Genomic DNA, 13,770 nt, shown 5'->3' on the forward strand with positions numbered 1-13,770 from the left:
TTATACAAAGACTAGAAATAACAAGTGTTGGCGAGGATGTGGAGAAAAGGGAACCCTTGTGCACTGCTGGTGGGAATTTAAATTGGTGAAACCACTATGGAAAACAGTATGGAGATTCCTCAAAAAATTAAGAATAGAACTATCATATGATCCAGCTATTCCAATCTGGGTATTTATCTGAAGAAGTCAAAACCACTAATTTGAAAAGACATGCACCTCTACATTCATTACAGCATTATTTACAATAGCCAAGATATGAAAACAATCTAAGTGCCCACCAATGGATGAATGGCTAAAGAAGATGTGGTACACACACACACACACACACACACACACACACACACACACATACACAGTGGAATACTACTCAGCCATAAAAAAAGTCTTTCCATCTGCAGCAACATGGATGGACCTTGAGAATATTGTGCTAAGTGAAATAAGTCAGATGGAGATAGACAAATACTGCATGATTTCACTCATATGTGGAATATTTTTAAAAAGCAAAATAAATGAACAAACAAAGCAAAACAAAAAGCTAACACATAGATACAGAGAACAGAGTAGTGATTACCAGAGGGGAAGGGAATGGGAAGAGTGTGAAATGGGTGAAGGGGGTCAACTGTGTGGTGATGAATGGAAACTAAACTTTTGGTGGTGAGTATGCTGTAGTATATACAGAAGTTGAATTATAATGTTTCATTATAATTATAATGAAACATGTTATAAACCAATGTTACTTCAGTTAAAAAGAAAAAGAAATGTAATCATTTAATAAACCTGTACTGGGTGCCCACTAGTATGAAGTTCTAGAAATAAATACAGTCAAGAGCAAGATAAGAAGTCCCTATCATGAAGAGTTTACATTCCTGTGGGAAGAGACAGACAACACACAAAGAAAAAGAATTTCAGGTTGTTCTATGAGGAAAGTAAACAGGGTGATAGGTCATGGAATAACTGGTGGGTAAAGGTGAGTTGGGAGAGATAATGAAGATAAAAAGAATGATTAAGAAAAATTTCTTTGAGGAAATGATATTATGGCTGGGATCCAAAAGGAGAAATGGAGCCAGCCATAAAAAAGCAAGAAGAAGAGCATTCCAGAGACAGATAACAGCAAGTAATAAGGTCAGAGGCAGGAAAGAGCTTAGCATGTTCCCAGAAGAAAAGAAGTCCAAAGAGTTATGAAATCATGAGGCTGGAGAATTTGGCATATCATAGGACTCTTAGCTATGGTGCATTGTACAGGTTTTCTTCCAAGAGAAACAGAAGACCATTTAAGCGTAGAATTTTCTTATCTATTCAACTTCTAAAAATATCAGTCTGGGTCCTCAGCGGAGAATGGATGGAGGTTACAACAAAACAAAACAGACAGTTTACTTAAGAGGTTATTGCAGTGGTCAAGGTGAGAAGGATGGAGGCTTGGATGTGGATGGTAGAAGCTGATTGCAAAGAAGTAGACAGATTCTAGATATATTTTGGAAATACAACAACAAACAAGAATTGCCAATGTAATGGATGTGAGGAATGCAGGAAGGGAAGAAAGTAAGGATAACTCCTTAGATTTTGTTTTCAGCAACTAAGTGAATGGGGTGCCATTTACAGATGTGGGAGACTGAGACAGGGACAGATTTGCAGGAGATATCAAGTGTTTTAATTTAGACATAAGTCTGACATGCATATTAAACATCAAAGTGGATATCAAGTAAGAAGTTGAAAATGAGAGACTGAAGTGCTAGAGAGGGGTATAGGCTGGAGATGGAAATTTGAAAGTCACCAGCTTATAGGTGGCAATTAAAACAAAGTATTGGCTGAGATCATCCACAGAGACACAGAATAAAGTATAGATAAAAAAGAGGACAAAGGACTGAGCTCAGGGACTCTCCAAACATGGTAGAGTTTAAGATGAAGGCCAAGAGCCAGTAAAGAAAGCTGAGAAGTGGCCAATGAGGTAGTTGGAAATCCAGGAGAGTAAAGTACCAAGAAAAGCACAGAGGACCATACACTTGAGTCTCATTATTCCCAGATTCTGTGTTGGCAAATGTGCCTGCTCAATGAAATTTATTTGTAATCCAAAAATCAATTTTTGTTGCTTTCATTGTTATTTATGGACATGTGTAGAGTGGCAAAAATTTTGAGTCACCCAACACAGGTACTCCCAGCTCAGGCTGAACAAGGCAACACTCTGCTTTTTTGTTTGTGCCCTCATACTGTAAACTAGTGTCATTTTTGTGATCTAGGTAGTGGCAAGTTTTTCTAATTTTTGTGCCTTTTGTTGATGTTTTCACTGTTTAAAATGACTCTCAAGAAGCATGCTGAAGTGCTGTCTAGTGTTCCTAAGTCCAAGGAAGCTGTGATGTGCCCTATGGCACATGAAAATACATGTGTTAGTTAAGCGTCATTCAGACATGAGTTATAGTGCTGTTGACCGTGAGTTCAGTGATAATCGATTGATGAAAATGTTGTGACTGGAGGTTCACAGAAACCAGGAACCAATGGTTCAGTATTTGCTCATTCAGTTTTCATGATGACTTTAATAGAACATAATTATTACAATAACGATAATTGACTGTTTTCTAATAAGAGGGAATGTTCAAGGGCAACATAGAACACTATAGGTTTAATAGAAATCTTATTGAACTCTTTTTTAATGTTGTGGGGAAAATGTTTGCAATATTGTAAGAGAAAACTGGGTTAAAAGATCAAATGCAAAGGAGAAAATAAAGACTTGTACACCGAAAACTACAAAATATTGTTGGCAGAAATGAAAGAAGATCTGAATAAATGAATTGGAAGACTCAGTGTTGTTAAGATGACAATCTTCCCAAATTAACCTATAGATTCAATTAATCCTTGTCAAAATCCCAGCAGGCTATTTTGCAGAATTTGAAGAGTAATCCCAAAATATGTGTAGAAATATATGTGGAAATGAAATGTCTAAAAAGAAGATTAAAGTTGGGGGACTTTCATTTCCTGATTTTTTAAAATTTATTTATTTATTTATTTAAACTCTAAAACTGTAGTACTAAAGGCAGTGTGATACCAGCATAAGGATAGACTGTCAATAAATGGAACAAAAATGAGAGAACAGAAGCTAGCCCTTACATTTATGGGCATTTGATTTTTAGCAAAGGTGCCAAGGCAATTCAATGTAGAAAAATAGTTTTTTCAAGAAACAGTCTTGGGACAGTTGAGAAAAAGAAGTGCAAAGAAGAAGTGAGGCCCTTACCTCACAACAGTCACAAAAATGAACTCAAAATGGATCATAGACCTAAGTGTCTGAGCTAAAATGTTGAAATTTCTAGAAGAAAATGTAGAAGAGAATCTTCACGATCCTATGCAAAGAATTCTTAAATCCAAAAGGAAAATCCATAAAAGAAAAACCTGGTAAACTGTACCTAATCAAAATTTAAAACTTTTCTGTTTCAAAAGAAATCTTTAGGAAAATGAAAAGACTAGCCACACATTAGGAGAAAATATATGACAATCATATACCTGACAAAGAACTTGTATCTAGAATTTACAAAGAACTTTCAGGATTCAACATTAAGACAAGCAACACAATAAAATAGGCAAAATATCTGAATATGCGCTTCACCAAAGAAATATATGAATGCTTAAAAAGTTAATAAAAAATGCTTATTAGGGAAATGCAAATTAAAGTCACAATATGATACCATGTCATACCTACACAATGGCTATAATAAAAAAGACAGTAACAAGTGTTGGTGAAGATGTGGAGAAACTGGAACACTTACACATTGTGGTGGGAAAGTAAAATGATATATCCACTTTGGAAAACAGTTTGGCAGTTTCTTAAAAAGATAAACATAAACTTACCATATGACCCAGCAATTCTACTCCTAGGTATCTACCCAAGAAAAATAAAAACATATGTCCACACAAAGATTTATATATCAGTGTTCATAGATTCGTTATTTATTAATTTTTATTTTTGCGGTACACGGGCCTCTCACTGCCGTGGCCTCTCCCGTTGCGGAGCACAGGCTCCGGACGCGCAGGCCCAGCGGCCATGGCTCACGGGCCCAGCCGCTCCACATCACGCGGGATCCTCCCGGACCGGGGCATGAACCCGCATCCCCCACATCGGCAGGCAGACTCCCAACCACTGCGCCACCAGGGAAGCCCCGTTATTTTTAAATAGCAAAAAATTGGAAACACTCCAGAAGTCCATTATTTGGTGAACAGATAAACAAAACATGATATATCCTTGCAATGGATTACTATTAAGCAATAAAAAGGAATAAACTACTGATACACATCATAACATGGATGAACCTCGAAATCATTACACTTAATAAAAGAAGCTAGGTGCAAAACCCTACATGTATGTTTCCAAGCACATGTAATGTCTGAAAAATGCAAATCTTTAAAGATAGCAGATAAGAAGTTGCTTGGGGCTGGGGGTGGAAATGGGGATTGATTGCAAAGGAGGAATCTTATTTTCAGAATAATTGTCTGATAAGTAAGACAAAGACACAGACAATATTAAAACATTAAAATTACATAAAACCATGAGTCATTGTCTTTGGAAAGTAGGTAAAATAAAAATTTTCAGTTCTTGATTATTATAGATGTAAGAGATATTATCTTATCCCCACCAAAATAGTTATATAAAACAAGGTTTCCCAGAAATGTGTTCATCAAAACATTAGCTCAGCAGGATGTTTAGTTTCCATAGTCAAACAGGTTTGGAAAACTTTGATTAAATTGAGCCTTAAGTATGCTTATCTGTCCTAAGTGTATCCAAGGAGGCTGTCATATACAGTGTTTTCTGAACCATTTTGACTACGGAACCCTTCTTCACCATATACCTGAAATATTTCCAAAACAGTACACTGGTTTGAGAAACAATAACATAACAAACACAACATTATAAATGTTAAGAATGTTTCCTTACAAGTTTAGTAATCTCTTAATAACCATACATAGATTACATAGACATATCTTATTCTCCCTTTTATTACCTGTTTTTAAGATAGATGCCCCTATTTTTAGAAGTTCCAAACTTTTTTGTAAGAAACTCATACTTAATGATTGTAACATCAGAACCCTGCTTTAATATTGTAAGACTAGAATTCAGTAGAAGGCAGTTCCTGGATCCTAATCAGGAATTTTTAAAAGATGCAACATAAATAAACTTTATGTAAAAAGTGCTAAAAAATAGAAACTTTCCCTCAAAGAAAGTTGAGACTACAGCAAAGCACAACTTGAGGCAGCATTATTCACACTGTAGTCCAGAGCAGCACTGTCCAATAGAATGTTCTGTGATGAAGAAAATATTCCATATTTGTGCTGTACAATATGGCAGCCAGCCATATGTGACTTGAGCACTTGGCAAGTGACTGAGAATGAGAAACTAAATTTTAAATTTTATCTAATTTTAATTAATTGAAGATTAAGTAGTCACATGAGGCTGTGGCTAACAGTGTGGAAGGTCAAGAATTATGGCCCAGAGGGTGTCACTACAATGTGATGGATGTCTCTTGGGGTTGTGTAGGATGGAGGCTTCATTTTTTGGGGAAAAGAATAAGAGATCACTTAGGTCGGATAAGACTCTGTTAGTTTCAGTGAGACACTACTGAAATCCAGCGAATATACTCAGTAAGTTTGCATTTCTCTAACAAACTCAACACATGTGACAGAGGAAAGCATATTGCTTAATACACAAGCCTACAAAAACAAAATGTCCCTATACATTATCTATTTCAGACTTTACTATTTTTAGTCTGAATATAACTTTACTATAATAGTCTGAATAATTAGTCTCTGAAATTAGCCTGAATAAAACTTTACTCTTTTTATTTATTTTTTTATTTTACTATTTGTTGCACACATCTTCTTGGCTTTTAAATTTTGCAGAAGTGGCATTTTTCTGTAAGTTTTGTAAGAAAAAAATTTTAAAAAGGAAAAAGTAGTCATTTAACCTCTAGGTTATGTACCTTCAGTTCTAGGAAACAAAATTTAGATAAAAATGCAAATCCCAAAACAACATTTCTATTGATGACAATTTTGTCAAAACTGAAAGCATATGAACTTGTATACCTTTCAAGTAGGAGAAAAAATTATAGTTACACAATTATAATTGTGTAATTATATTTTCTATACCAAATAAAAGAAGAGGACATGTTTGCTTTACTCATTTATATGCAATATTAATGATCAAACATTTCAGTTTTCTTCCATATAAATATTGAATAAAGCAGCATGCAATGAATATGATATTAACATTTCATCTGGACTTACACAATCATATCTTCATTCACCTTCTTTTGAGACTGAGTACAGTTCCTATAATTTGCTGTAAAAAAGTTTTTTTAAATTATAAAGGAAATTAATAAATTTATAATTGGCCATGATGTCTTTTATACATAGCCCTCCAAACCAAATATAGTCCCTTCTCAAGAAAATGGACTTAATGACTACACACTGGTTAATGATCATCTTATTTTCTATTCTTTAACCTAAAATTTGAAATTGTTATCTCTGGTCTCAAGAAGCACACATGCAACATGAAAAATTACAAGGAAATATTAACCATGTAGCTCATATGTGGAAAGAATTCTTTAGGACATCTCTGATTTCAGGTAACAGGTACATAAGTAATAGTAATAGAATTTTCCTTTCCTGTCAAAGTTATGCATTTAGAATTCAGTTTGAGATACTCCAGGGAGTAATTTAGAAAGTCCAAGAAAAGCAAGAACACAAATGAAAGTTGTACAGGTAGGAGTCACAGGAAAAATTTAAAAGAAGCTCATTGAAATTTGTTGGGTATAACAAGGATAGCAACATCATAAAATGGTATTTAAATAATCCTTGGTTCACCAGTTTGCCATGTAAACTTTTCTATATATATTCTAGCAAAAACTACATCATACATTAATTAGTATACCAAGGTTGTAATTTTACCAGAAGCACAAAACAGTGGTTGATATCAACTATCATAATTTTATTTCTTAAATGGCCATAATAAACATTTGTAATAAATTGCAGACAACATCCTCTTCATATCTTACATAACCACAGTATCATCACATATGATGATGTCTATGATCTTTATTTATGTGCAAACAATCATTTTTCCTTTATTCCATTTTTGGAATTGTGGTAGGAAGCATTTTTAAAGCAGCTTATTAAAAATATCAGAATTGACATAGAAGTATTAAAACTCCATAGAAAGTTTTAATGAAATTTAACTGAGTTAATAAAGAGAATACATATTGTTTCTAAAAGTGGTTCCTACAGTCACATAAAAATGGCATAATGTCATTTTGGAGATTATATTAATAGACGTAGAATGTGCAAAAGTTCAGTGCTGGCATAAAAATGGGCCTCTGATCAATATGATAGTTATTATTCATATTTTCAATTGTAGGAGCAAAAAAATCCTCCTCTATTATTCTTTAGAAAACAAATGTTAGAAGGTTGACAACATGCCTTAATATCTCCACTTCTCTTTAATAATATGTTATACCAATAATATCCATACATTTATCTAAATCTTTATCAACCTTTTTATGTGTTCATTACATTTGAAAAAACACACAATGAAACTCGAGAAACATGAAGAAGCCTTAAACAAAAACAAAATTAAAATTCAGGGGCTTCCCTGGTGGCGCAGTGGTTGAGAGTCCGCCTGCCGATGCAGGGGACACGGGTTCGTGCCCCAGTCCGGGAAGATCCCACATGCCGCGGAGCGGCTAGGCCCGTGAGCCATGGCCGCTGAGCCTGCGCGTCTGGAGCCTGTGCTCCGCAATGGGAGAGGCCACAACAGTGAGAGGCCCGCGTACCGAAAAAAAAAAAATTCAGTAATATCAGTAAGTTATGTATTGACTATCCTATCTAAAGCTGACAAAGCAATCAATTATAGAGCAGACCTAACCAAAGGATTACTCCTAAACAGACTGCCTTAGGTTGCTAGGTTTATTCTTTCTCCCTCCTGCCCTCCTTCCCTCGCCCCCCCTCCCTTTCTTCACTCACTCATTCAGAGAGAGAGAGAGAGAGAGAGAGAGAGACATATTTGGCAATCAATAAATATCTGCTCAATGAATTGGCAGTTCCATTTGTTTAACAAACAAAGTGGCATCTTTACCTTCTATCATTAAAATATCAAAAAATTAATAACTGTGTAGACAGGATATCCTCACATGGAAGATGGAAGCTATGGATTTATTCACTTAAACAAGACTAGGGCATTTGAAAAATTAGGCTTTGGGTGGAAAGTAAGAGGGTATGAATTAGTATTTAAAGTCAAATAGGGCACAGATGGTCTCCAGCCTGCCAACTCACCTTACAGATTTTGGACTTGCCAGCTTCCATAATTGTGTGAACCAATTTCTTAAAATAAATCTCTCTCTCTCTCTCTCCCTCTCTCTCTACACAAACACACACACAGACACACACACACAGACACACACACACACACACACACACACACACTTTGTATTGGTTCTGTTTCTTTGAAGAATTTTGACAAATACAGATTTTGGTTCTTTGGTCCCTGGCAATACAGAAGAATAAATGACTTAAATATTATATAGATATTGTTTGACAAGAAAATAATCTGTATTATAAGTTTAATGTTTGTTTTATTTAATGCTTTTGAGTCCCTAGCAATATAGAAAAGTAAATATTGTACTCACTTGTGTTGGTTTTGACTAGACATCCACTGATAAGGCTGTCACTCATTTCTCCTAAAATCAGTGACATTACAGGAAGACAGGCCCCATTTACTAGTGATGCTAGTAATCCTAGGATCATGAGTATGATGTCCAGTCCATCAGCAAAGCAAAACTGAGGAAAACAAATAAAACATGGTAGCATGACTGCTGTTAAAAACAAACATCAAAAACCTACCTACAGTTTTTGCCATCAAGTAAATGTCATTTTACAAATTAAGAGGCCAAATAAATGTATAAAATCATGGATAAGTATTTATACATAAAGTAAAAGAAGCCCCTGATCTTAAGGATTTACAATGTACTTTGGAGAAACTATTGAAAAATAAGGTAGAAAAGTCAGTACAAATTGTAGATCTCTGACACAAGTCAGGTCAGATGTGCATATAAATCAGAAACTTCTTCCATTTGGTTGATTCTGAAATAAATTATGATATTTGAAAAGTCTGTAATGACAATATCTTGGCTTAATGAAATATCTTGCCTTATGAAAGTTGATCTTCAAATTTTCAGTTCCCTAGGTGTATCAACGTAACAGCAATGACACAACTAAGTGCAAAGAACAGTAACTACCTAGTAAAAATCAGTTCACCAAATGTAATGAATCATATTTTTCATTCTTATTTTAAATTCCTCAAATTTTTTGTATCCAGGACAACATCTATCCTGTAAGTAAGGGTCTATGATAATTTTAAGGCTGTTTGGAATGAGAAAGGAATGCCTGAAAGTCAAATAGTGAACGCTTTGTATTCTATGCTATAATGGGTCCCTACAGCACTATTCCAAAACCAAAACATGAACAAAACTTGAAAAAGTGGATTACTTATCTTACTGAGAGAGGTCAAGATAAAACGTATAAGGTATTGAAATAAAGTTAGATTTGAATAGCAGCAAAAGGAACTTAGTACATATTTTATGAATGGATATTGAGAAAATTTCACGTTTTTCCATTCACTCATGCAATAGCTAATAAATATTTATGGAGTAACTGTCATAGCATTGTACTCAGTACTACAGATGATAAGAAGGTATCTGCTCCTCCACCTTCCCCTAGAATAGTGTGTTATCTACTTGATAAAGCTTGTCATGTTCTGCTACTTTCCAAGTTTTTAAATTTTTGACTTTTGAAAAAACAGGCACTGCTGCCTATGTATTTCTAATGACAATGACAACCAGGCTGACATAGAGATTAGGGTCGGTGGAGGTGATGTTTTAGGAACACATCTGAAAATGTTCCTTGAACATAGTCCCAAAGAATTGTGCTGCCACACTTTTTGATGCATAGGATTTATAAAATATTTACGTAATTTTTTTATTTAAAAAGGATTTATAATATTTTAAAAATAATAAAAGCAACTCATTTCAATGTATTATCATTGGAAAATATTGAAATGTAAACATACAATAGCAAGAGTCACTCATAATTCCCCACTACTGAGAAATAACCTCTGATAACATTTATGCAGCACACACACACACACACACACACACACACTTGCCTGCACACACATACACACATATACATGCTTTTTTGGGCAAAATTAGATCATTGTATGGATATTGTGTTATTTTTCTTATCTCTTATTGTGGAACTTATGGGTTTTTAATATATATTGATATTTTTCCTATTGGAAATAATAGTTTAATGAATTCTTTTCTTAAAATTCCCCTTTTCCCCAAATAGATGTAAATTATCAAACAAAAACAATCATTCTATGCACTCCTGACAATCCTCTAAAATTTTCTGATACATAGACATACTTTCTAACTAATTTCACTTACTATCTCAATAGGTCTAACAACTTGCTGTCTTACTTTGGGCAGTTCTTGCAGTTTTCTGGAAGACAAATGTTTACAATGGAAAGATTACCATGTGACTATAATTTGCAAAATTTTCTAATTAAAATTTTATTGAAGTGTCAAATTTCACTCATTGGTAACCAGTTTATATCAACACTGACATTTTAAAAGCAAACTTAATAATAGACAGTACAAAGATTTTTAGTATAATCACGGGGAAAGTTTAAGTCATCACTGGTTGTCTCTACATTATTTAGGTAACAACTGAAGATACATCTGGAGTAGAATTTTTTTTTTTATTGTGATAAAAGACACATAACAGGGCCTCCCTGGTGGCGCAAGTGGTTGAGAGTCTGCCTGCCGATGCAGGGGATACGGGTTCGTGCCCCGGTCTGGGAGGATCCCATATGCCGCGGAGCGGCTGGGCCCGTGGGCCATGGCCGCTGAGCCTGCGCGTCCGGAGCCTGCGCGTCCGGAGCCTGTGCTCCGCAACGGGGGAGGCCGCAACAGTGAGAGGCCCGCATACCGAAAAAAAAAAAAAAAAAAGACACATAACATAGAACTTACCATCTTAACTATTTTTAAGTGTGTAGTTCAGTGGTATTAAGTACAATCACACCGTTGTGCTACCATCACCATCACCCACCCATAGAACTCTCATCTTGCCAAACTGAAACTCTATACCCATTAAATAACTCCTCCCCCGTAGCCACTGGCAATCACCATTGTACTTTCTGTCTCTAGGAATCTGACTACTATAGCTACTTCATTTTAGTGGAATCATACAGTATTTTGTTTTTTTCTGAAGGGCTTATCTCGCTTAGCATAATGTCTTTAAGTTTTATCCATGTTGTAGCACGTCAGAATTTTCCTCCTTTTTAAGGCTGAATACTATTCCATTATGTGTGTATATATATATATATATCCCACACTTTGTTCGTTCATTCACCAGCAATGAACACTTAGGTTTCTTCTACTTTTTGGCTATTGTGAATAACGCTGCTATGAATATGGGTATACAAATATCTCTCTAAGTCCTTGTTTTCAATTCTTCTGTATCCAAGAGTAGAAAAGCTGGATCATGTGGTAATTCCATTTTTAATTTCTTGAGGAATCATCATACTGTTTTCCATAGTAGATGCATCATTTTACATTCCCACCAACCCTGCACAAGTGTTCCAATTTCTCTATATCCTCAACAACACTTCATATTTTGTTATATTTTATTATTACTATTTTTTTAATAGTAGCCTTCCTAATGGGTATGAGGTGGTAGATTAGAATTTTCAAACCCTTTGTAACAAATTACTCAAGAGCAACTGAGGGGTTTAAATGAAAGAAGTTCTATTAAATACACATTAAACAAATATACTGAGAATTTTGTCCCCCATTGAAAATTTCATTTCTTAGCTCACATTTCAAGGAGCTCCAGATGAAGAATGTAAATTTTGTCCATTGATTTCAGAGAAATCTGTAATCTGTCAATTACACACACACACACACACACACACATACATATAAGATTATGAAACTTTAAAAGAAGGGTGGAGGGGATCAGATTAAATTTTCCAATAGAGACGTCACAGAATGATGAACTTCCAAGTCTTTTCTTCAGCTTTATAACATATTGTTCTGGCTGCTTTCATAAATGACAAGTCACTTAATTTTATTCCATCTGAAGTTAATAATTTACTTATGTATTGAGCCAGCTTTCTCTGAGATGATTCATAGATGACAAAAAAAAAATATTCCTTCAAGATTATAAAGGCTACAACCCCTTCTCCCTACCCAAATGTGTATTTTAAAGCTTAAGACCTAGTAAGTTATCTTGTTTTGATAAAATTTTGTTTCAGGAATATTAAATAACTAGTGATCTAGAGGGGTTCACTACCATTTTACAGTTTATACATCAAAATGTAACACAATTATTATGGTAAAAGTGGAAATTAAAGATTTTAAACCATTTCCATTTTAAATCTCTAAATTAATGAATTATAGGTGTAGGACATTTTATAACACACATATGAACACACACATAGACACCTATTTACTGAAAAAATAATCAGAATCCAATATTTTGTTATGTACCACATGGAATGAAGGATTAATGGAGAATTAAAACATAAATATTCACGTATTTTCTCTCTATATGCTGGTAAGCTATAAGAAATTCAGAAGAATAAATATCTGAAGTAAATACTAAATCAGTAAATCCTGTAGCTATTATACTTCTTAAATTTACTATTAAACCACTTATAACACTGATTATGTTGAAGTCCAGCAAAATGCAAACAGCCCTGCTATTTTTGGAAAAAAACTATAAACATTTTTGCTACAGCTCAGAAAAGGGTAAGGTATATTTGAAGTTGCAGAACAGTTTTTGTAGAATTTAGGCAAAGCTTACCTATTTCTCTGATAATTTTCTTGCATTTCTTCAACTCAGAATTTGCCATCTTATTTACAAGGTAACTCTTCTGAAATAAAATATTAACAAGTATATCATGATGATGTGAATTTTTATCACTTAGTCGATATAACGCATTCTTTACATCCCTAACAGCTTCTAAAGAAGCATGCTTCTGAGTTTCACCGTGCCCCTACTACCCCCAACTCCAAATGAAGTTTCTGGTTACCTAACTCACCAACTCAAGAGTTTTTTTATGAATTTATAACTTCTTTGCTTAACTCTGGGCTTAGATTTGGAGCTAATAAAATTCTAGAAATGGAATAAAAGGAGGAAAGCCAGACTCCATGAACAATGCATGTTTTCCTAGAACATTAGATTTTATTCCTACTGACCCTGATTTTATTGTTACTGATGAAAATCTTTAAATTAACTATTGCTTAGTTTTCTCTGTAAAAAAACTGATGCAGTAGTTTCTGTTAGCCAACAGCTTGAAGGACTAAGGTTTTTAGTTCACCAAATATAAGGAAGTTAGAGCTTCTACCATATATGAATTATCCGCTCTTAAAAATTAGAATAGGGCCTCCCTGGTGGCGCAAGTGGTTGAGAGTCCGCCTGCCGATGCAGGGGATGCGGGTTCGTGCCCCGGTCTGGGAGGATCCCATATGCCACGGAGCGGCTGGGCCCATGAGCCATGGCCGCTGAGCCTGCGCGTCCGGAGCCTGCGCGTCCGGAGCCTGTGCTCCGCAATGGGGGAGGCCACAGCAGTGAGAGGCCCGCATACCGCAAAAAAAAAAAAAAAAAAAAAAAAAAAAAAAAAAATTAGAATAGTAAAAAACCTCATTTATTATTAAAATTATATTAAGTATAATG

The 13,770-nt window shown here is 34.8% G+C and overlaps 1 protein-coding gene across 1 annotated transcript in view; it reads right to left on the reverse strand.

The window, feature by feature from the left end:
- The window catches only part of ABCB5 (ATP binding cassette subfamily B member 5), a 129,569-nt gene that overhangs the window by 91,210 nt on the left and 24,589 nt on the right, over positions 1–13,770 (reverse strand). The window contains 4 exon segments of the mRNA XM_060107705.1: positions 6,262–6,316; positions 8,658–8,808; positions 10,476–10,530; positions 12,898–12,925. Coding sequence (XP_059963688.1) covers positions 6,262–6,316; positions 8,658–8,808; positions 10,476–10,530; positions 12,898–12,925 — 289 coding nt within the window.

Source organism: Mesoplodon densirostris, chromosome 9 (assembly GCF_025265405.1).
Source record: "Mesoplodon densirostris isolate mMesDen1 chromosome 9, mMesDen1 primary haplotype, whole genome shotgun sequence".
In the NCBI taxonomy this organism is placed as follows: domain Eukaryota; kingdom Metazoa; phylum Chordata; class Mammalia; order Artiodactyla; family Ziphiidae; genus Mesoplodon; species Mesoplodon densirostris.